This window comes from Mobula hypostoma, chromosome 5, assembly GCF_963921235.1.
Source record: "Mobula hypostoma chromosome 5, sMobHyp1.1, whole genome shotgun sequence".
Lineage (NCBI taxonomy): Eukaryota > Metazoa > Chordata > Chondrichthyes > Myliobatiformes > Myliobatidae > Mobula > Mobula hypostoma.
The window spans coordinates 117,744,454-117,769,372 of record NC_086101.1 but is presented as its reverse complement, the minus strand read 5'-3'; the positions used below and the strand labels follow the sequence as shown (position 1 = coordinate 117,769,372).

The 24,919-nt window shown below is 46.1% G+C and overlaps 1 protein-coding gene across 4 annotated transcripts in view; it reads left to right on the top strand.

The window, feature by feature from the left end:
• LOC134346961 (neuroligin-1-like) overlaps positions 1-24,919 on the top strand; it is a 424,119-nt gene that overhangs the window by 93,945 nt on the left and 305,255 nt on the right. For all 4 annotated transcript variants that reach the window (XM_063048865.1, XM_063048864.1, XM_063048863.1 and 1 more), the window contains exon 2: positions 2,233-2,918. In XM_063048865.1, the coding sequence (XP_062904935.1) occupies positions 2,483-2,918 (436 nt within the window). In that variant the 5' untranslated portion in view covers positions 2,233-2,482. The remainder of the gene's footprint in view (positions 1-2,232; positions 2,919-24,919) is intronic.

The window sequence follows — 24,919 nt, the reverse complement described above, 5'->3', positions numbered from 1 at the left end:
TACAGGGAATGGTGCGAGAAACAAAAGACATCCTGTAAGCAGCAGTTCTGTGGGTGGAATCACCTTGGTAATTAGAGACAAATTATAGACGTGATAAATTCTGCCATTGCTGGAAAACCAGAGCAACACTCGCAAAATGCTGGAGGAACTCAGCAGGTCCGGGTCTGGCAGCATGTATGGAAATCAACAAACAGTTATCGTTTTGGACTGGGACCCTTCCTCAGAGTCCTAATGAAGGATTTCGACAGCAGTACATTGCAATACGTAATAATAATAAACTGTAAATTACAGTAAGTATATGCATATTTAAAAAGTTAAGTTAAATAAATAGTGCAAAAGGAGAGAAAATGAGTAGTGAGGTTCAATGTCCGTTGGGGGATGGGAAGAAGCTGTTCCTGAATCGTTGAGTGTGTGCTCCTGTACCTCCTCCCTGATGGTAGCAATGAGAAGAGGGCCCTTCCTGGGTGACGGGGGTCCTTAATGATGGATGACTCCTTTCTGAGGTATTGTTCCTCAAAGACATCTTGCATTTGGGGGAGACAAGTGCTCACGACGAAGCAGACTGATTTATGATCAGGACTATTATCACTGATGTACTGTGTGTCATGAAGTTTGTGGCAAAACATAAAAAATCACTTTAAGTTACAGTACAAAATAAATTAAAATGAATTGTGCGAAAGATGAATGGTGAGGGAGTGTGCATGAGTTAATGGACCATTCAGAAATCGGTTGGCAATGGGGAAGAAGCTGTTCCTGAATCACTTCCATCCTGATGGTAGCAATGAGAGGAGGGCAGTAAGGCTTAGTGGTTAGCACACCGTTTACAGTACAGGCGACACGGCTTCGATTCCTGCTGCTCTTTGTGAGGAGTTCTTACGTTCTCCCGTGACCGCGTGAGTTTCCTCCGAGTGCTCGGGTTTCCTCCCATAGTCCAAAGACGTACTGGGTAGATTAATTGGTCTTTGTAAATTGTCCTGTGATTAGGCTAGGGTTAAGTTGGGTTTGCTAGGCAAGTGGGGTCTACTCTGTGCTCTATCTTAATAAATCTGTAAGAGGTCATGTCCCACAGGTGGCAAGGTGGATCCATCTTGAGCCATCTTGATGCTGCCATCTTGAGGCACTGGCTTTTGACCATGGCCCTGATGGGGAGGCTAGTGCCCATGATGGAGCATGATCTAACTCCACCCCCCACCTAATTCAGCCCCACCCAACCAAGGCATTCCCTTTGTTCTACCCATCACTTCCTCACCTTCTTTGCTACTGAATATATCTGAATATATATATATATATATAGTTGTGAGTTGCAGAGGGAATGGTGGGGTGTGGGGTTAGTGCAGGAGAATGGGACTGGGGCAGAAGATCGGCCATTGATCTCGATGGGTGAGGCTCAAGGGGTAGAATCGCTCCATCTTTTGTGAATCAGAGGCAGAGACAACCGTCACTGGTCGGGCCAGTGTACCTTCTCCTCGAGCCCAGTGGACTTTGCCTGTAATCCAGTGTACCTTCCTTTGGCAAGTGATAGAAGCTTCGCTGTGGCCGCGGGCCAGGCCTGCTTTGGATTGGCTACCTGCTAATGGGAGAGGGAGGTTCTGGTGGGTCAGCGGGAGGGGAGGCTCAACCTTATCTGGGCTGTGTGACTGTCCTTGGCTGCCTCAGTAACAGAAACTCTCTCTCTCTCTCTCTATTTCTCCCAACCCTTGCACCTTACTCTCCTCACCCACCCCTCCATTTCCCTCTCTTTTCCTCAATACATCCTTATCCCCTCCTTTTTCCTTCTTCCAATACACCTTTGCTCTTTCCTCCTATACCCCCTCTCTTTTACCCCAATTCCTTCTCTCAATTCCCCTCCCTTTTCTTTCCCTTAATTCCCCTTCCTCTCTTTCCTTCAAATCTACTTCCCAACTTTCTCTCATTCCCCTGATCCCTCACCTTCCATCTCTCTTCCCCCAATTTACTCTCCCCACCTCTCTCTTCCCTCAATCCCTCATCCACCTCTCTCTTCCCCAATCTTTCATCTACATTCAATTGCTCCCCCAATTCCCCTCTCTCTCCTCCCACTTTCTTTTTCTTTCATTCACCACCCTCCACCCTCTCTCCCCGTCTCTCCCCCTCAATCTCTTATACTCATTCTCTCTCTCCCACTCTCTCTCTCTCTCACCCCTCCACCCTCTCCCTTGTTCCCTCCCCCCTTCTCTCTCCCTTCTCTCCCTCTCTCTCCTTGCCCCCGTCTAGGCTCCCAACGACTCCAGGACCACTGAAGGACCACCGATCCGAGAGTCTGCCCCAGGGCCGACGGACAGGATGAGGAGTTGGGGGACATCAGCTGTGAGACCGCCTCCTCGCACCTGTTGAGACGTGTCCGCCAGGAGTGTTGAGAACCTCCCCCATCAGTCGGTCTTTTCCCCAACTCCCCCGCTGTCACCCCGCTTCGCCACTCCCCGTCGTCCCGGAGCGGAGAGAAAGGGGTGACCACCGAGGGAAGATGCCCTCTACCCAGGCCTCCGAGTTGGGCCTGCTGCTGTGGGCGCTGGAGGCCGTGGCCTGCTTCGGACTGTTGTCCGGGCAGAAGCACGATGAGATGTACCCAATAGTGACCACCAACTACGGCAAGCTGCGTGGTGTGAGGAAGGAACTCAACAATGAGATTTTGGGCCCGGTGGTCCAGTACTTGGGCGTGCCCTTCGCTACCCCACCCGTGGGTGAGCGGCGCTTCCAGCCCCCCGAGGCCCCCGCCTCCTGGTCCGAGGTGCGCAACGCCACCCAGTTCGCCCCTGTCTGCCCCCAGAACATCCATGGCATACTCCCTGAGGTCATGCTCCCCGTCTGGTTCCTCTCCAACCTGGACGATGTGGCCACTTACATCCAAGACCAGAGCGAGGACTGTCTGTACCTCAACATTTACGTACCCACCGAGAACGGTAAGGAAGTGGGAGAGGTGGGGGTGGGAGTTGGGCAGCGTGTTGGTGATGGGAGGTGGGAGGTTTGGAATGGCATTGTGGAAGGCCAAACACGAGCTTATCAGGAAGCACAAGAGATTCTGCCGGCGCAGGAAATCTTCAGCAGCACATAAAATGCTGAGGGGAGCTCAGCAGGTCAGGCAGCATCTACGGAGGTGGAATAAACAGTTGACGTTTCAGGCAGAGATGTGCTGGCTTTGGGAAGGTCGAGAGGAGGTTTACAAAAATGATCCCAAGAATGAAAAGGTTAAGGTTTTTGGAGCACTTGGTGTCTTTGGGCATGTTCTTGCTGGATTTCAGAAGAATGAGGGGGAGATCTCATTGAAACCTGTAAAATATTGAAAGGCCTCGATAGAGTGGATGTGGAGCGGATGTTTCCCACAGTCGGGGAAGTCTAAGACCAGAGGGCACAGCCTCAGAATAGAAGCACACCCTTTAGAACAGAGATGAGGAGGTTTTTTTTAGCCAGAGGCAGTGAATCTATGGAATTTATGGCCACAGACAGTGCAAGCCAGGCCATTGGGTATACTTAAAGAGGAGGTTGTTAGGTTCTTAGTTCGTAAAGGCACAGGAACACAGGACGCTGCAGGGAATTGTGGACACAGCCTAGTACATCACAGGCACTTCCCACTTCACATCAGTAGTATCTACAGGAAGCACTACCCCAAGAAGGCAAAGATCCCCACCATCTGGGCCACACCATCTTCTCACAGGACAGGAGTTACAGAAGCCTAAAGTCCCGCACCACCAGGTTCAAGAACAGCAATTTCCCCTTCAGCCATTCGGTTCTTGAAACAACCTGTGCAACCCTAATGCCTCCCTCAGTACAGCAACATCAGGACCCCTTTGGTCACTTTGTACTGAAGGATGGTGAACCTGTGGAACTCACTGCCACGGCTGGCTGTGGAGGCCAAGTCATTGTGCATATTTAAAGCACAGTTTGGCAGGTTCTTGATTAGTAATTGTGTCAAAAGTTACAGGGAAAAGGAGAATAGGGCTGAGGGAGAAAACAAATGGCCTAATTCTATTCCTCTGTCTTATAGTTGTTAACAGTAGATGATTTGGGTAGGAGTGCCCTAATGAAGGGTCTTGGCTTGAAATGTCGACTGTTTATTCCTCTCCATAGTTGCAGCCTGAGTTGCTAGAATTTATCATTGGTGATTGGGCAGGGGGAGGAAGGTGGGGTCATATCCACCCTTGCTATTGGTTGACCATCACTGCCACTCATTACCAGCCCCGCCCTCCCTCACCAATGACCCTATTCTGGTCAATAAACGCAATCTTCCATTGCCTCGTCGTATGGATGGGTAGCACATCAACCTTTCAGATTAGCATGGAGACTTCATAAACTATTCCCCCTTATGCTTTTCATTGCTCCTTGTTGCTGGGGAGACTAGTGTCCATGATGGAGCTCTATCTAGGTCTTTCAGTATCTGGTAGGTTTCTGTGAGATCTTCTCCATCCTTCTGAATTTCTTCAGAGGAACAGGTTGGGAATGAGACAGAGAATGCAGGTGGGATCCATTTATACTTGGCATCAGGATCATCATGACATTGTGGGCCAAATGGCCTGGTCCTGTGTCCTTCTAGGCTCTGTGTACATATTTCTTCCAGTATATGAGATTCAATGTTCAAGTGGTAGCAGGAATGACTGTGTTAACTCCTTGACCCCACCCCCCAACTCTCAGCAACTGCTCACCCCTTTAATCTACCTGTCCCTAGTTTCAAAGACTCTAAACAAAAGTTAAGAAAGCTAAAAAAAAAAGTTCAAAGTGCATTGTAAATTTATTGACAAAGTGCATATACGTCGCCATATACAACCTCGAGATTAATTTTCTTGCAGGCCTACTCAATAAATCATAGCAGAATCAATGAAAGACCGCACTTTTGGGTATTCAGAGTGCAGAAGATGACAAGCTATGCAAATACAAAAAGAAATAAATAATAATAAATAAATAAGCAATACATAAATAAGCACGAACATGAGTCCTTGAAAGTGAGTCCATAGGTTGTGGGAACAGTGCAATGTTGGGGCAAGTGAAGTTAGTGAAGTTATCCCCTTTGGTTCAAGAACCTAATGGTTGAGGAGTAGTAACTGTTCCTGAACCTGGTGGTGTGAGTCCTGAGGCTCCTCTACCTTCTACCAGATGGCAGCAGCGAGAAGAGAGCATGTCCTGGGTGTTGGGTGTCCCTGATGATGGATGCTGCTTTCCTGCAGATGTGCTCAATGGAGGGGAGAGCTTTACACATGATGGACTGCAACAAATCAAATCAAATCATAGACACACAGTAAGATGTAAATAAGATTGAAAGAGTATAGAAAAAAATTACAAGGATTCTGCTGGGACTAGAAGGCCTGAGTTATATGGAAAAAATGAATAAGTTAGTACTTTATTCCTTGGAACGTAAAAGATTGGGAGGAGATTTAATAGAGGTATACAAAATTATGAGAGATATAGATAGGGTAGATGCAGTCTTTTGCCACTGATGTTAGGTGGGTCTACAACCAGAGGTCATAGGTTAAGGGTAAAAGGTGAGAAGTTTAAGGGGAACATGAGGTGAAACTTCTTCACTCAGACGGAGGTGAGAGTGTGGAATGAGCTGCCAGCACAAGTGGTGCATGCGAGCTTGATCTCAACGTTTGTTTGGATAGGTACATGGATGGGAGGGATAAGGAGAGCTATGGACCCAGATCAGGTTGATGGGAGTAGGCAGTTTAAAAGGTCTGGCCTGGACTAGGTGGCCGAATGACCTGTTTCAGTTCTGTGCTATTCTCTGACTCTTTGACCTTAAAATTAGAATTACCTGCTATCACAACCTTATGATTCCCACAATAGTGTGTGATTTCTTCTTTGGCTGATGGCTAATTTTTTGCTTGATTGGCATGAGCAATCCTTCCCAACAATCGATCAACAATATGTGAGAATTACCTTGACAATGTTTTGAAGAGCTCTTTATCATCCTGAAAGCCAATATTTCTCCTTTAAGTAAATCACCAAAATTCCGAGAACTTGCTTCCTGTTTGTTTGCTGTCGTGAGCTCCCAGTTTGGTCACTGAGCTGCATGTTGGAAGCTGGGCAGCACGGTAGTGTGACGCTTTACATGCTAGACATGGAGTCATTGGAGAGGGTTCAGACCAGGTTCACCAGGGTGCTGCCTGAATTTGAGAGTACGAGCTCTGAGGAGAGGTGGACAAACCTGTGCTGTTTGTTGTGCTCCAGTGCTCCAGTGGACGCTGAGGGGAGAGCTGATAAAAGTTTATAAAACTCTGAGAGGCACAATTGGGTAGATTCCCCGGGATGGAAGTGTTAAAAACTAGAGGGTGTAGTGAGAGGGGGAAGTTAAAGTGAGTTGTGCAGGGGAGGGTTTTCACACAGAGGGCGGTGGATGTCTGGAATGTGCTGCCAGGGGTGGAGGCAGATTTATGTTTTCTGGAACGCTGCTTATTCAGAGATTTAAAGTACATTTATTATCGAAGTATGTATGCAGTATACAACCCTGAGATTCATCTTCCCACAGACAGCCATGATGCAAAGAAACACCATGGAACCCGAACACCATGCGGCGACACGGTAGTTTAGTGGCTAGCACCATGCTTTACAGTACCAGCGACACAGGTTCAATTCCCGCCACTGCCTGTAAGGAGTTTGTACGTTCTCCCCGTGACCACACGGGTTTCCTCCGGGTGCTCTGGTTTCCTCCCACAGTGCAAAGATGTACTAGCTAGTAGGTTAATAGGCCATTGTAAATCATCCCAAGATTAGGCTACAGTTAAATTGTGCAGAGAGGCTCAAAGGGGGGAAAATGCCTATTCTGCGCTGTCTCAATAAACGAAATAACATTTAAGGTACATGTAAAGTACAGTGTGCAACCAAGGATGTCAGAGGTTCTGTTCAAATGCATGTCTATCCCTCTGAATCGCTACCCTTACAGTGGTGCCCATTAATCTGTGGCAACCATTCGGAGAGCCAGATTGGGTGGGTGGGGGGCTGATCCATGGGCTGCTGGGGCAGAGAGAGAGAGCTTCAAGGGGAGGGGATATGCTTGTGGTGGCTTTTGGTCAGTTCTGTTGACAAACAGAATCAGGCTTGCGTGCTTCAATGACCCAGAGAGCGACGTTGGCTGGAGTCAAGGCTTTATGAATTGGCTCTTGGTAGGGTCACCCAGGCCAAACAGGTCAAAGGGTAGAGGCCAGACTAAGAGTGGGCCTTCCTTATCTGTGTGCGACTGTATGGACAGACAGATGGAGGACCTTCTTACTGTCCTAAACGCCAGTAAGTCTGCACTGTGTGTGTGTTTTGTATTGGAATTGGTTTATTACTGACACATGTACTGAGATACTGTGAAAAGCTTGTCTTGCATACTGTTCATACAGATCCGATCATTACCCAGTGTACTGAGCTAACAAGGGTTCCCAGCCTGTGGTCCACGGACCCCTTGCTTAATGGCTAGAACAAGGTAAAGCAATAACAATGCAAAATAAAGTGTAAAAACTACCCTCAAAAATGCAGTGCAGGTAGACGATAAAGTTCAAGATCATAATGAGGTAGGTCCTAGTCACACACTCCCAGCCCATAGATTAGACTCTCAGTAAAGATCAGTTTACACTGAAAGTGTGCAATGGGACAGCATGGATGGAGCTTTAATCTAAATCCTCTATAACATCTGTGGTGTTGTTTTATGTATGATGTTTTAAAACACTTCTATACTTCCTCCATCGTGTTCATGCAACTGTATTGACAGTTTCTTGTTTTCTATGTAAAGAGCATCTTACAGTTGGTTAGATTCAATCTTGCATTGTAATTTAGTTGGAACCTGAAAATAATGAAAATTTATCCTCATGCATCATTTACAATGTTAAAGCAAGGTTAACACGGTGTCACTCTGAAGGAGCTTGTGCTCAGTTAGCCAGAATTGTTCTTTGTTCTTTGTTCTTTGTCTCTGAAGGACTTTGTCATTTGCATACCTATTATTTTGTTGGGGTGTATACCATTAATGCATTAATGACCTTGCATTGAGGTATCACTGTGTTGGTCTGCGTACCTGTAAGGACCTTATATTGAAATCTCATGGTGTTGGTCAGTGTACCTGTGAGGGCCTTGTATTAAAGTCTCACAGTGTTGGTCTGTGTATTTGTAAGGACTTTATACTGAGGTATCGCTATGTTGGTTAGTGTACCCGTAAGGACCTTGCATTGAGGTATCCCCGTGTTGGTTTGTGTACCTCTGAGGGCCTTACATTGAGGTATCCCCGTGTTGGTCTGTGGCCCTGTAAGGACCTTGCATTGAGTTATCTCCGTGTTAGTCTGTGTACCTGTAAGGACCTTGCATTGAGTTATCCCCGTGTTGGTCTGTGCACCTGCGAGCACCTTGTATTGAGATATCACTATGTACCTGGAACAAGCTCCTATTGAGATGTTTATCAAAGTTCCAAGTAAATTTATTATCAAAGGGCCAATATGTTGCCATGCACAAATCTGAGATTCATTTTCTCGCGGGAATTTAGAGGGGAAAAAATACAATCGAATTGTATGTAAAATTATACATAAACAGGCAAAGATTGACAAGCAACCAATCTGCAAAAGAAGACGAATTGTGCAAATACAAATAATACTGAGAACATGAGTTGTGAAGAGCCTTTGAAAGTGAGTCCTGATAGTTGTAGGATAATAACTGTTCTTGAACCTACAAATCTCGGGCTTCTGTACCTCCTTCTGCATGGTAATAACGAGAAGAGAGCAAGGCCTGGATATTAGGTGTTTTTGATGATGGATGCTGCTTTCTTGTGGCAGCGCTCCACGTAAATGCGCTCACTGGTGGGGAAGGTTTTACCTGTGATGAACTGGGTTGTATCTACCATGTTCTGTAGCTTTTTCCATTCCTGGACATTGGTAATTCCATACCAAGCCATGATGCAACCAGTCAGGATACTCTCCACTGTGCATCTATAGAAGTTTGTCAAAGATTTAGTGACTTTGCTGTATTAGTCTGTGTGACTGTAAGGATCTCCTATTCGGATATTTATTCCTATGTTAGTCTACATACCCATAAGGACTTTGTATTAAGATATCAGTCACTGTATTGGTCTGTGTACCTGTGAGAACTTTGTAGACCTTCTGGTAAAAACATTTATTATCAAGGTATACAACTCTAAAATTTTTCTTCTCCAGATAGTCACAAAACCATGAAAGAAAAAGAATGGCTGCATGGCAATCAACCCCCAAATCCCAGCCCCCCACAAAAATAAACAATGAAAATCAGAACAGGCACATCGGCCCTCAATTTCCCACCCCCCACACAAAAAGTGAGAAAGATTGGGTGAAAGAAACAGAATACAAAAAAAACTATAAGACTGAAGAAAAGTCTATCATCCAAGTCCACATCCAAAACACAGAAAACCTGGACAACATTCTCTGGGCACAATGGCGGGCGCTCCCCCCTCATGTCACAGAGTGATCCCCAGCGATCACAAGGCAGGCAGCTAGCACTCACCCTTCACGTTCAGTTGTCACTTTGATTGAACAAGGAAAGCTATAATTGGCGAAATGGAGTTGAACATTGACTCTCACTCTGTCCTGCTGGCTTCTCGCCACGAAATTCGTGAAGGCTGCCTCTGCTTCCTGAGATCCTCTCAGAGACTGCTATGTGCTGAAACACCCAAATGACCTCCAAACTTCTGCATTTGCCTCAATGTTCCAATTTCCCTTGTCTCTTTAATCGGTGAACAATGAAAGCTGTAATCAGCGAAAAAGAATCGGACATTGGTTCAAGTCCCCTCCCACAACTGGTCTACCCTTCCCAGTAAAAAGGACCTTTTAATGAGATACCTGTCACTATGTTGGTCTGTGACCATGGTCTTTATTGGGGGCCTTGCTTTTGCATGCTCACTGGCTGGAGGATGCTGTTGCTTTCTTGCGCAAGTGCTTGGAGCTGGGGGAGGGACGTTGCTTTGTTGCTGCTTGTGCGTGGGAGGGGAAAGCGGGGGGGGCTTTGGGTTCTAACTTTTTAACTGTCACTCATTGTTCGGGGCACTCTTCTGTCTTTCACGATGTCTGCGAAGAAAAGGAATTTCAGGATGTATATTGTACATATTCCGGTGACAGATATCTCAATAAAAGGTCCTTGCAGGTACACAGACCAACATAGTAATATTTATCTCAATAGAAGGTCCTTACAGGTGCACAGACCAACATAATGGCAGTTATCTCAATAAAAGGTCCTTATAGGTACTGCAGTAAACAAAAACTACTCGTTTACCCAGACGTTTGACACGCCACAGGCTCTCTCTCTCTCGCTTCCTCATAAAGGGAAAAAGAGGTATCCCCTTTCACCACAAGAGGGGAGACATAACAACACAACTCAATGATTTACGGTGTTAAAAGCCTGTCACGCTGCTTTTCTTTTCTGAGTCCTGTGTTCCGAGGATTGGCAACAATCTCTCACCCACCAACGAAAGAAAGAGAGAGAGAGAGCACAACTCAGTGAGTCCAGAGCATCCAATGGCTGATCCGCTGTTGCCGGTGTTCCGTTCTCTTGCACGACACTTTGGTTGGCAGCACCAGCTTTGAGAAGCGGCTGGAGTGGGTCCCACCACCACAAGGAACCAAAGTTTGAGTGTAACTCCAGGTCAGAGTCTTCAACAGAGAGAAAAGGAGAGACGACAAAGGCTATCGCTCTGTGTATTTGTAAGGAGCTTGCATCAACATGATGATTAGTAAACATTCTTTTGTCTGAAAGGTTTTGTCAGATAATTTCTCCAACTGAATGACTAAATATTTGGAAGCCTTTCAGAATCAGGGAACCACACAGCAAGGAAAACAGGCCCTATAGCCCACTGAATCCTTGCTCTTCCTCAACCAGAAATTCACATGAATCCAGTATTATTTTACCCACTTTCCCATCAACTGCCCCCAAATCCTACCTGTCACCCACACTCGTTTGATCTTTATGTGCCATGTTGTATGACATGGGCGATCACGTTCTTATCACAAGCTCTGTTTATGTGACCACTGACTCCAGGCAGACAGTTTCTGCAAAGTATTGATAATGGCTGGGGTCACTCATCTTGTAAAGACACTGCCCAGAAGAAGGCGATGGCAAACTACTTCTGCAGAAAAATTTGCCAGGAACGATCATGGTCACAGATGGAGAAAAGAATGGGGAACGTGTGAAGAAGATCTTCCTCAAAAGCAATGATCAGATTAAAAACTGACGGAAGACCATGATCACCCGTGTCATGTGACGCGGCAAGTGATGATGGTGACCTGATTGGAGAGGGGAGAAGAGAGAATCTCTGCTGTGGGTGGGGTCTGTGAATATGTTGGCCGCCGAGGGAAGAGTAGACACGGTCCGTAGAGCGGAGGCTGATTTCGACCGTGTACTGAGCGACGTTCACAGCTCTGCAGATTCCTGTGGTCATGGGCTGAGTCTTTGCTGCACCAAGCCATGATGCAGTCTGAGTGCGTTGTTAACGTTCGTGATGGTCAACAGGGACATGTTGAATCTGTCCTGCCAGTGAGTGAGGTGGCAGCAGGAATGATGGTGTTAAATCCTTGATCCCTCCCACGCTCAACAAACTGTCACTCCTTTAGCCTACCTGTCTCTAGTTTCAAATACTTTATGAGATTAAAAAAAGGTCAGTGTCAAAGTAAACTTATTATCAAAGTACATATATGTCACCATATACAATCCTGAGATTCATTGTCTTGTGTGCGTCCTCAATAAATCCATAGAATAATAATTGTAACAGAATTAATGAAACCAGAGTGCAGAAGATAACAAAATTTTAAAATATAAAAAAAATAAAATAATAAATAAGCAATAAATATTTAGAACATGAGATGAAGAGTCCTTGAAAGTTATTCCATAGGTTGTGGGAACATTGCAATGATGGGGCAAATGAAGTTGAGTGAAGTTATCCCCTCTGGTTCAGGAGCCTGATGATAGCTGTTCCTGAACCTGGTGGGGTGAGTCCTGAGGCTCCTGTGCCTTATTCCTGATGGCAGAAGTGAGGAGAGACAATGTCCTGGCTGGTGGGGTCCCTGGTAATGGATGCTGCTTTCCTGTGACAGCATTTCACGTAGATATACTCAATGGTGGGGAGGGCTTTACCGGTGATGGACACAGGCAAATGGGACAAGCTCAGGTAGGCATCTCAAGTTCAAGTTTATTGTCATAGGCATACATACAGGGGTTTAAATACCATAAAGATTTGCTACGCAGCAGCAGTACCGTACATTACAAGGTGAGGGCAAACATAATTTAACATGTTAAATTAACATAAATTATACATGCATGCATGCATAATAAACAACGAAGCAAACATTGTGACACAAGAACACGATTGAAAGAGAGAAAAGAAATCTGGTCTGAGGTAGTATAAGATGGTTGTGTAGTGGTTAGTGTGATGCTATTACAACACCAGTAACCCTGGTTCGGTTCCGGCGGCTGTGTGTACATTCTCTCAGTGACCGTGTGGGCTTCCTCAGCATGCTCCACCTTCCTCCCACAGACTCACAGAAAAGTACAGCACAGAAACAGGCCCTTTGACCCAACTAGTTTGTGTCAAACCATTTGAACTGCCTTCTGTCACCATCCTGCATCTGGACCATAGCCCTCCATATCCCTGCCATCTATGTACCTATTCATGAACGTTGAAATCGAGCTTGCATGCATCACTTGCGCTGGCAGCTTGTTCCACACTCTCACCACCCTCTGAGTGAAAAGGCTTTCCCTTTATGTTCCCCTTAAACTTTTCATCTTTTATCCTTAACCCATGACCTCTGGTTGTAGTCTCACCCAACCTCAGTGGAAAAAGCCTGCTTGCATTTACCCTACCTATACCACTTGTAATTTTGTATACCTGCATCAAATTTCCCCTAATCTTCTACGTTCTAAGGAATAAAGTTCTAGCCTATTTCACCTTTTCTTATAATTCAGGTCCTCCAGACCTGGCAACATCCCTGTAAATTTTCTCTGTCCCTTTCAACCTTATTTACATTTTTCTTGTGGGTAGGTAACCAAAACCGCACACAATACTCCAAATTAGGCCTTGCCAAAGTCTGATTCACCTTCAACATAACATCCCATCTCCTGTACTCAGTACTTTGATTTTTGAAGGCCAATGTACCAAAAGCTTTCTTTACGACCCTATCTACCTGTCACACTTCTTTCAATGAATTATGGATCTATATTCCCAGTTCCCTCTGTTCTACTGCACTCCTCAGTGCCCTACTATTCATTGTGTAAGACCTACCCTGGATGGTTCTACCAAAGTGCACTTGTCTACATTGAATTTTATCTGCCATCTGCCATTTTTCAGCCCATTTTTCCAGCTGGTCCAGATCCCAATGCAAGCTCTGATAGTCTTTCTCACTGATCTTAGTGCTGTCTGCAAATTTGTTGATCCAGTTGACCACTGTATCATCCAGATCATTGAGGTAAATGACAAACAACAACGGCTCCAACACCAATACCTGTAGTGCTCTGTGGCAACCATCTACTGCCACTCTCTGGCTTCTCCCACAAAGCCAGTGTCTAATCCAATTCACTACCTCATTCCGGATGCTAAGTGACTGAACCTTCTTGACCAACCTTCCTTGTGCGTCCTTGTAAAATGCCTTGCTGAAGTCCATGTAGACAACATCCACTGCCTTGCCTTCATCGACTTTCCTGGAAAATTCCTCAAAAAACTCTACAGGATTGGTTAGACAGGACCTATCATGCAGAAAGCCACGATGGCTATCTCTAATCAGTCCATGTCTATCCAAATACTCATATATCTGGTCCCTTAGTTACCTTCCAATAACTTTTCCACTACTGATGACAGGCTCACCAGCCTATAATTTTCTGGTTTATCTTTAGATTCCTCCTTAAACAGAACAACTGTCCTCCAACCCTCCGGTACCTCACTTGTCGCTAAGGATGATTCAAATATCTCCTTTTGGGCCCCAGAAATTTCTGCACTTGCCTCCTACACAGTCTGAGGGAACACCTTGAGAGGTCCTGGGAATTTATCCACCCTAATTTGCCTCAAGGTAGCAAACATCTCCTCCTCTGTAATCTCTATAGGGTTGATGAAGTTGATGCCCCTTTGCCTTACTTCTACAGGCTTTGTGCCTGTCTCCTGAGTAAATACAGGTGCAAAAAAATTATTTAAGGTCTCCTGCATCTCTTTTGGCTACACACATGGATTACCATTCTGATCTTCCAGAGAACCAATTTTTTCCCTTGCAATCCTTTTGCTCTTAGCATATCTGTGGAATCCCTTAGGATTCCCCTTCACCTTGTTCTGTAGGCCAGCTTCATGCCTTCTCTTGGCCCTACTGATTTCTTTCTTAAATGATCTCTTGCATTTCTTGTACTCCATAAACACCTCCTTTGTTCTCACTTGCCATGAACCTCCTTTTTTTCCTTAAATCAGGGCCTCAATATCTCTTGAAAACCAAGGTTCCCTAAACCTGTTTTCCTTGCTTTTTATTCTGACAGATACATACAAGCTTTGTATTCTAAAATTTTACTTTTGCAGTTCCCCCACTTACCAAGTACACGTTTGCCAGAAAACAGCCTGTGCCAATCCACACTTGCCAGATCCGTTCTGATACCATCAAAATTGGCCTTTCTCCAATTTAGAATATCAACCCATGGACTAGACCTAACTTTTTCCGTATTTTCTTTGAAACTAATGGCACTGTGATCACAAGACGCAAAGTGTTCCCCTGCACAAACCTGCCCTGTCTCATTCCCTAATAGGAGATCAAGTATTGCATACTCTCTCACTGGGATTTCTATGCACTAATTGGAAACTTTCTCAAACATTTTTGACAAACTCTTTCCCATCTAGTCCTTTTACTGACTGGGAGTCTCATTCAAACATGCAAAGTTAAAATCATCTACTATAATGTTCCATTCCTATATCTTATGATCTTCCAGTCTTATGTTCAAGTGAACCTCTTTAACCTTCTGAGAAAGTAAAAGCAATATACACTTTCCTCATGATGGCATCCACAAGCTGGGTCCAAGACAGGTCATGGACAGTGAAGACTGATGCAAAATGCTGGATTAATTCTTCCACCATCTCCCCATTCTCCATTCTTCATTCCCTAGACTGTTGTTCTCCAGGAGCAGTTTGTCACCTTTATCTTTATAGTTCAGATATTTATCGGTCTTCAAGTGCCTCGGGTTGTGTCTGTGAGATGTATCAGTAAGAATCTTATGTTAAAGCAGCTGAGGGACATGTTAGCACACCAAAAACAGTGCAGCTCTCTTCCAACTCCAGAGACTGCGGTTTGATCTTGACCTCCAGGGTGTGTGTGTGTGTGTGTGTGTGTGTACGTGAAGTTTGCACCGTGACTGCATGTATTTTCCCTGGGCTCCAGTCCCCACCCACATCCCCAAATCCTTTCCTTCTCTCCTCACTCCCTCCACTCCATCTTTCGCTTCCCCCTCTCCTCCCCCTCCTTTTCCTTCCCACTCTCCCTGCCCTTTTGCTCTCTCCTGTCTCTTCCTCCCACCACCTCCCTCTGTCCCGTTCTCTCTTTAGTCCTCCCCACCTTCACGTTTTGCCCACCTCCTTCCCTCTCTTCCCCCTTTCCTACCCTCCCTCTCCCTCCTCAACCCCTCCTCCCTTCTGTCTGACCCTCCCTCTCCCTCCCCTACCTGCCTCTCCATTACCGCCTCTCACACATGGGTTAATTGGCCGCTCTAAGTGGCCCCCACCCAACATGTGTGGGTGAGGGGAGGAATTAGGGGGGAGCTCTGTTTATTCCGAGATACAGCCCAGCAGCCCACCGACTTACCCCTAGCCTAATCACGGGACAGTTTAGTATGACCAGTTACCTGGTGCACCTTTGGAAACTGGAGCATCCACACGCTGACGGGAAGGACGCACAAACTTGTTACGGACAGCATCGGAATTGAACTCTGAACTCCCAACGCCCTGAGCTGTAGTAGTCGCACTAACTGCAAAGCTGCCATGGTGCCCACTTGTGGGGAGAGGTGACAAGGAAATTAGAAGGGGAATGGACCAATGGGGCAAGCATCAACTTGCTGGGCTGAGTGGCCTTGACTCGCATCTGCCTGGAATGGATGTCTCGGTCATTTGTTTTAATCGGCTGGCACAGAACATCTGCAGAAACAGAACCATTACAGGTTTGGTAGGTGGTGAGGAAGGCAAATGCATTGTCCATGTTCATTTCAAGAGGACCAGAATATAAAAGCACAGATGTACTGCTGAGTCTTTGTAAAGCACTGGTGAGGCCTCACCTGGATACTGTGAGCAGTTTTGCCCTCTAATCTTTGACTTATTTCATAATTTACTGGCAAATTTACATACTACTACTTAACTATTTATGGTTCTATTACTATTTATTATTTATGGTGCAACTGTAACGAAAATCAATTTCCCCTGGGATCAATAAAGTATGACTATGAATATTATCTAAGAAAGGATGTGCTGACACTAGAGAGGGTTCAAAGAGGGTTCACAAAAATGATTCTGGGATTAAAAGACTTATCATATGAGTGTTTGATGTGCGCTCACTTTACTCACTGGAATTCGGAAGAATGAGGGGGGGATCTCATTGAAACCTAATCAAATCTTGAAAAGCCTCAATAGAGTGGATGTGGGGAGGATGTTTCCTATGGTGGGGGAGTCTAGGACCAGAGGGCACAGCCTCAGAATAGAAGGACGTTCATTTAGAAAGGAGATGAGGAGGAATTTCTTTAGCTGGAAGGTGGTGAATCTGTGAAATTCATTGCCACAGGCAGCTGGTGGTTGCCAGGTCATTGGGAATATTTAAGACAGAGATTGAAAAATCCTTGATAATTCAGGGTGTCAAAGCCTTAGGGGAGAAGGCAGTAGATTGTGGTTGAGAGGGTTGGTAAATCAGTCATTATGGAATGCCAGACCATACTTGATGGGCTGAATAGCCTAATTTTGCTTCTATGTCATACGGTCTTAATTGGGATGGAGGGGAGGCAATACCTTCCCTCTTTGGAAGTATTGATATCTCCTCGTACTGATGGGAAAACTAGGCATGTTGCGGAGGAGAGGGGAGGAAGGGGACCCCCGGGAGAAAAAATATCATATTGCAACACTGGTAAATAATTAAAGAGCTTGAAACCTTCCTCACTGTCGGCACAGCATTGTACTGCGGCTGAGGTAGTTTCTTCCATAATTCATGGCAACTAATATCGCTCTGCAAACCAGTCACTGCAGCGGAGAATCAGAGCTGATGAAAAAATCCTGGCACCCAGATCTGTGAATAACCGATTGGCTTTGCCGATTGATGATGTTCATGTTGGATTTCTTCTTCATCTGTCTCCTCTCTCAGGTTACCCAGTCACATTCCATTTTCTCCTGATCCCACTCAATACCCCCCCTACCTCCCACCTTCCCCTCGTCCCTACTGCCCTTCTGTTCCTGTACTGTCCCCCTCTCCTACCTCACACCTTCCCCTCATCCCTCCTACCCCCTGTCCTCCTGTACCATCCCCCCTCTCCTACCTCACACCTTCCCCTTGTCCCTATTGCCCTTCTGTTCCTGTACCATACCCCTTTCCTACCTCACACCTTCCCCTCATCCCTCCTACCCCCTCTCCTCCTGTACCGTCCCTCTCTCCTACTTCACACCTTCCCCTCATCCCTCTTATCCCCTCTCCTCCTGTACTGTCCCCCCCCACCTCACACCTTCCCCTCATTCCTCCTGTACCTGGCCCCTTCTCCTACCCTCATCCCTTCTGTACCATCTCCCCCCTCACACTTCCCCGTCTCCCACTCTCTCCCCTGCTCCTCCCAAACTCCCTTCCTTCCCATCTCTCCTACTTCTCCCCTCCCCCTCCCCTACTCCTCCTCCCCTTCTTCCGTAGTCCTCTCCTCCCCTTCTTTCCTGCCCTGTGGTCTTTCTCCTTCCTGCCACCTCTCTTCCCCTCTCCCTCTCTCTCCCATTCTCCCCCTGGGTCTTCCCTCCTTTGCTTTCTGTCCCACCCTCACTCTCCATTCCCTCGGTTCTTTCCTCTCACCCCCACCTCTTTGTTCTTTGCTGCTTCTCTCACTTTCACCAACGCTCCCCTTTCCCGTCTGCTCTCCGCTCCCCCACGTCCCCCTCTCTCCACTCCCTCTGTCCCCGCCTCTCTATCCTTTGCTTGCTCTCTCTCCCTTTCCCTTCTCTCCTTCCCTCTGACCCTTCCGCTCACTCCCATCCCTCCATCCTTTGCTTCCTCACCCACTTTCACCGATTCACCCCTTTCCCCACTCTCCGGCACCCCCGACTTCCCTTCTCCCCCACCTATCTCACCTGTCTAACACAAGAATGTGATTGTGTCTCAGTGCTGGAGAATGGCCGTGAGGAAATGGTGTCTTGTGGGATAGCAGGGCTGTAACAATGGGCTGAACGGCCCACTTCAGTCTCTTCATCTCAATCTCTGACCAAAATGGATACTGGAAATGCAGCCCAATCGTGAAGCCACACAGTACATAAGCAGGCTTTTCGGCCCATCGTGTATGTACTGACCATCAGCAGCCATTTATACTGAACCCATTTCACTCTCCCCACATTCCCATCTACTCTCCTGCCCCAAAATCTACACTCACCCACAAACTATCGGACAATTTACAACAGCTGATTAACCCCCCGACCCTGTACGTTGTTGAGAACATGGGAGGGAATTGGAATACACGGTGGGTGGAATTCCCATGGAGTCACGGAGAGTCCCTGAACCTCCAGGTGCAGGCTGATGGCAGTTTAAATGGTTCAGCACGAAGGGCCTGTTTTTGCACTGAACTTTTCAATGACTCTGTGACTCTATCTCCACTCCTCTCTTCCTGCCTCATCCTCTCCCCCTACCCCATCCCTCCCTTTTCACTCTCCCCTACCCTTCTGAGACAGAGAATCCCATCATTTGCCACCCCCTGGGTCAAGTGATTTCATCCCCCTCCCCGTCCTGAACCCAGTGACGTCTCGAACTTCTTTGAAAACCTTGGCACATATCCATGGTAACGGCCAAGGCCTACAGGGACCACAACCTGTCTTGCCGGCTGTGTCTCCTCCCCCTACTCCTCTACTCCCAAACCAAATTAAAAAGAAAAAGATATCTCCATTATTCCGAAGGATTCCCTGGAAAGTTTACTGGGAATATTGAAGATCGATTGAGATTTGTAAAGAAAAATATTGGGCAGGAGCAGCAAACAAAAAGACAGTTTAACAATACGCTCTGAAATAAAGCAAAAGGAGCTGAGATTAGTGGAAAATTCCTCTAATACCAGATTTATTAACTGGAGAAGGGTGTTGTTCCAATCCCCTGTGTCCAGCACTTTCAAAGTGCATATACAAAGGCGAGGATAGTGAACAGAATTTGCTCAAATCCAGCCATCAGACAACCACTTAATTTAAGGTTAATCAGAGATTTGACAAAGAGTTTTGAATCTGTGAGAGAGTACTGAGAGAGAAGGGAGGAGGATGCTGCCTGGATTGAGAGAGAGATCTCAAAAAGACTGGACATAGACAAAAGAGTGAGAAGGGAAGTGGAGAGAACATCTTCAACGCAGGGATTTGTTTTGCGAGGGGAAGGGCTGCCGATGAATATGTTGTGAGCACACTCCATCAGAGCGCTCGAAAAAGGAATTGCACAAATATTTTAAGTGCAGAATCTTGATGAAAGGTGAGAGGAAAGCTGGTGGGTCACACAGTCCCAGGGGAGGGACGGCACGAGTTAGATACAGTGTGAAGCTCCCTCTACACTGTCCTATGAAATACTCCCGGGGCGGGGGTGGAAACACATGGGTTAGATACAGAGTGAAACTCCCTATATACTGTTCAAACATACACACTCGGGGGGGGGGAATGGATTAGATACAGCGTGACACTCTCTCTATACTCTCCCCTCACACATTCCTAGAACAGAGACAGCACAGGTCAGACACAGAGTGAAGCTCCCTCTACACTGTCCCATCACACACTCCCAGGGTCAGACACAGAGTGAAGCTCCCTCTACACTGTCCCATCACACACTCCCAGGGTCAGACACAGAGTGAAGCTCCCTCTACACTGTCCCATCACACACTCCCAGGGTCAGACACAGAGTGAAGCTCCCTCTACACTGTCCCATCACACACTCCCGGGGTCAGACACAGAGTGAAGCTCCCTCTACACTGTCCCATCACACACTCCCAGGGTCAGACACAGAGTGAATCTCCCTCTACACTGTCCCATCACACACTCCCAGGGTCAGACACAGAGTGAAGCTCCCTCTACACTGTCCCATCACACACTCCCAGGGTCAGACACAGAGTGAAGCTCCCTCTACACTGTCCCATCACACACATCCTGGACAGGGTTACATACAGAGTGAAGCAATCCTGTTGCTCCTATACATTTCAAGTCTGGTACTGGGATTGATTAGCAAGAGCAAATTGAAGGTAGGCAGGGGCAAGTGCAGCGGCCATTGTTTGAGTGGACAAAGCCAGAGTGGTGATCTTGAGGCATTCCACTTTGAGGCTTCAGCGAAAAGGGAATTCAACCAGAGCAAGCAAAGGAAAGAAAAGCTCTGGGTTTAAGTTTTTTTTCCCCTTTCCTTCTTTATATCTGCTGAGCCAGGACAGCAGGGATGGCAGGCAGTATAGTGCATTCCTCCTTTTGCAGGATGTGGGAAGGCAGGGAGACGTCCAGTGTCCCTGACAACTATAACTGAGAGTGCACCCAGCTGCAGCTTCTAGCAATCCGCGTTAAGGAGTTGGAACTGGAGCTGGATGAGCTCTGTATCATTCAGGAGGCTGAGGGGGTGATCAATAGGACATATATAGAGGTAGTTACCCCAAGGTGCGGGACCCAGGATACTCGGTGTCAGTCGGGAAGGGGAAAGGGTTTAGGGAGCCAGTACAGAGTACCCCTGTGGCCATCCCCCTCAACAACAGGTATATCACTTTGAATGTGGTCGGAGGGGGAGATGACCTAACAGAAGAAAGTCAAAGTGGTCAGGTATCTGGTACTGAGTCTGCCTCTGTGATTCAGAAGGGAAGGGGGAAGAAGAGGCACACTTTGGTGACAGAGGATTAATTATTTAGAGGAACAGACAGGCAGTTCTATGGGTGAGAACGAGATTCCCGGATGGTATGTTGCCAGGGTCTGGGATACCTTAAGCATTATTAAGTGGGAGGGTGAACAAAGATAAGTTGTGTTACATGTAGGTACCAATGACATGGGTAAGGACAAGTGATGAGGTTCTGCGGAGGGAGTTCAGGGAGTTAGGTGCTAAGTTAAAGGGCAGGACCTCCAGGGTTGTGATCTCAGGATTGCTACCCATGCCACGTGCTAGTGAGGCCAGAATTAGGAGGATTATACAGTTTAACACGAGGCTAAGGAGTTGGTGTAGGAGAGAGGGCATAAAGTTTTTGGATCATTGGGCTCTCTTCCAGGGAAGGGATGGTTTGCACCTGAACTGGAGGGGGGCTAATATCCCAGTGGGAATGTTTGTTAATACCGCACAATGGGGTTTAAACTGGAGTTGGAGTGGGATGGGAAGCAGAGTGCCGGAACAGTTAGTGGGGAGGCTGTGGAGAGAGATGCTGGTAAGATCTCAGACAAAGTCAGGAATCAAAAGATTGAGCATGGTGTGACTAGTGTCCTGAGCTGTCTATGTTTTAATGCAAGAAGTATCGTAGGAAAGGCGGATAATAGTGCTGAAGGTGAGGTAGCTGGTTTACAAACAGAAGCAATGTGTAGTGAGGAGAGGCCGTTGAGAAGGCAAAATTGCAGTCAGCAGGAGGAGTTGCAATGTAAAAGGCAGACAAAATCGAAAAGGGTGAATGCAGGACTGAAGGTGTTTGAATGCACACAGTATACGGAATAAGGTAGATGAACTTGCAGTTTGCAGGTATGATGTTGTAGGCATCACTGAAACATGGCTGAAAGAAGATTATAGCTGGGAACTTAATGTCCAAGGATACACATTGTATCGAAGGGACAGGCAGGAAGGCAGAGGGGGTGGTGTTGCTCTGTTGGTAAAAAGTGAAATCAAATCATTAGAAAGAGGTGATGTAGGGCAGGAAGGTGTTGAATCATTGTGGATAGAGCTAACAAACTGCGAGGATAAAAAAAACCCTAATGGGAGTTGTATACAGACCCCCAAACAGTAGTAAGGATGTGGTCTACAAATAACAAAGGAGATAGAAAATGCATGTCAAAAGGGCAGTGTACAGTAGTCATGGGAAACTTCAATAAGCTGGTGTATTGGGAAAGTCAGGTTGGTGCTGGATTACAGGAGAGGGAATTTCTAGAGTGTCTATGAGATGGCTTTTTAGAGCAGCCTGTGGTTGAGCCCACTGGAAGATCAGCTATTCTGGATTGGGTGAACCAGAATTAATTAGAGAGCTAAAAGGGCAGTAAAATAACCCTTGGGGCAAGTGATCGTAATGTGATTGAATTCACCCTGAAATGTGAGAAAGAGAACCTCAAGTCAAATGTATCAGAATTACAGTGGAGTAAAGGGAGTTACAGAGGCATGAGAGAGGAGTTGGCCAGAATTGATTGGATTAGTACTCTGGCAGGGATGATGACAGAGGAGCAATGGCTGGAATTTCAGGAAGCTATGCATCTCAAAGAGGAAGAGGTATTCTAAAGGAAAGATGATACAACCATGGCGAACAAGAGAAGTCAAAGCCAACATAAAAGCTAAAGAGAGGGTGTACAATAGAAGATTAGGAGGACGCTTTTAAAAACAGAAGGCAACTAAAAGAGTCATTTAGAATGTGAAGATGGAATACGTAAGTAAGCTAGCCAATAATATTAAAGAGGATAACATAAGATTCTTCAGATACATAAAGTGTAAAAGAGAGGCAAGAGTGGATATCGGACAATTGGAAAATGATCCTGGACAGGTAGTAATGGGAGACAACGAAATGGCAAATTAAATGCATAACTATTTTGTGTCAGTCTACATTGTGGAAGACACTAACAGAATGGTGGAAGTTCCAGGTGTCAGGGGTCATGAAGTGTGTGAAGTTATCATAACCAGAGAGAAGTTTCTTAGGAAAGTGAAATGTCTGAAGGTAGATAAGTCACCTGGACCAGATGGTATACACACTAGAGTTCTGATAGAGGTGGCTGAAGAGATCATGGAGGTATTAGTAATGATATTTTAAGAATCGCTAGATTCTGGAATGGTTCCAGAAAACTGGGAAATTGGAAATGTCACCCCACTCTTTAAGAAGGGTGAGAGGCAGAAGAAAGGAAACTATAGGCCAGTTGGTCTGACCTTAGTAGTTTGGAAGATGTTGGAGCCAAATATTGAGGATGGAGTCTCAGGGTACTTGGAGGCACATGATCAAATAGGTTGTAGTCAGCATGGTTTCCTCAAGGGAATATCTTGCCTGGCAAATCTGTTGGAATTCTTTGAAGCAGGTTAAACAGAGGAGAATTGGTTGATGTTGTGTACTTGGATTTTCAGAAGGCCTTTGACAAGGTGCCACACATGAGGCTGCTTAACAAGCTATGAGCCCATGGTATTACAGGAAAGATACTAACATGGATATAGCAGGGGCTGATTGGCAACTGGCAAAGAATGGGAATAAAGGGAGCCTTTTCTGCTTGGCTGCCAGTGTCTATTGATTTTCCACAGGGGTTTATGCTGTGACTAATTCTTTTTACATTATATGTGAAGGATTTGGATGATGGAATTCATGGCTTTGTTGAAGAGTTTACAGACAATATGAAGATAGGTGGAGGGGTAGGTAGTTTTGAGGAAGTAAAAAGGAAGGACTTAGACAGATGAGGAGAATGGGTAAAGAAATGGCAGATGGAATACAGTGTCAGGAAGTGTATGATCATGCACTTTGGTAGAAGAAATGAAATGACTGACTATTTTCTAAATGGAGAGAAAGTACAAAAAACTGAGTTGTAAAGGGACTTGGGAGTCCTTGTGCAGGACTCCCTAAAGGTTAATTTACAGGTTGAGCCTGTGGTGAGGAAGGCAAATGCAATGTTAGCACTCATTTCACAAGGACTAGAATATATATAATGGTAGGAGAGTCTAAGACCAGAGGGCCCAGCCTAAGAATAGAGGGGTGTCCTTTTATAACGGAGATGAGGAGGAATTTCTTTAGCCAGACTGTGATGAATGTGTGGATTTCTTTGCCACAGGCATCTGTGGAGGCCAAGTCTTCATATATATTTAAGGCATAGGTTGATAGATTTTTGATTGGTCAGGGCTTGAGGGGATACAGGCAGAAGGCAGGAGATTGTGGCTGAGAGGAAAATTGGATCAACCATGATAAAGTGGCAGAGCAGACTCGATGGGCCTAATTCTGCTCCACTATTTTATGATCTGTGGTCTTATGGTCTGTAGTTTATGAGATCACATCAGACAGCCTTATTAGCATCCGTGGTCAGCAGAGCACACTACTCCCCATGTTCCCCCAAGAGAAGCAACTTTCATTTCTGTAGCACCTCCCAAAAGATCACCCACTGTTAACTTCTGTTTGACTGGAAGCGAAGTGGAGTTAACACTGGGTAATCTAACGGGATTTTCAGACAGTTTAAGCATGAATTTGATCAACAAATTTGATCAAGAAAGTTTGGGGGAGGTTGCGTCATGAGCTTTTAACACCCAGGACTTGGCTGGTTGTGCACTTCTGGTCTCCTGACTACCAGAAGGGAGTGAGAGTGTTGGAGACGGTGCTGAGAAAATTCCCCAGGATGTTGCCCAGTGTGGAGACGTTTGTTTATGAGAAGAGGTGGAGAGGCTGGGCCTGTTCTCCTTTGGACAGGAGGTGGCCAAGCAGTAGAGCCCCGGCCATGACAGGGTAACTTTCCCCTGTTGCAGAGGTGAAAAGAGAGCATAGGCTTACAGCAAAGAGTGAGAGGTTTAAAGAGGATTAGTTAGTTAGTTAGTTACTGCCTGTTACACAGCTGGTGTTTAGGCAGCAATGAAGGTCCTCCATTTCTGTCTGTCCTTGGCCATCTTCTCTGTTG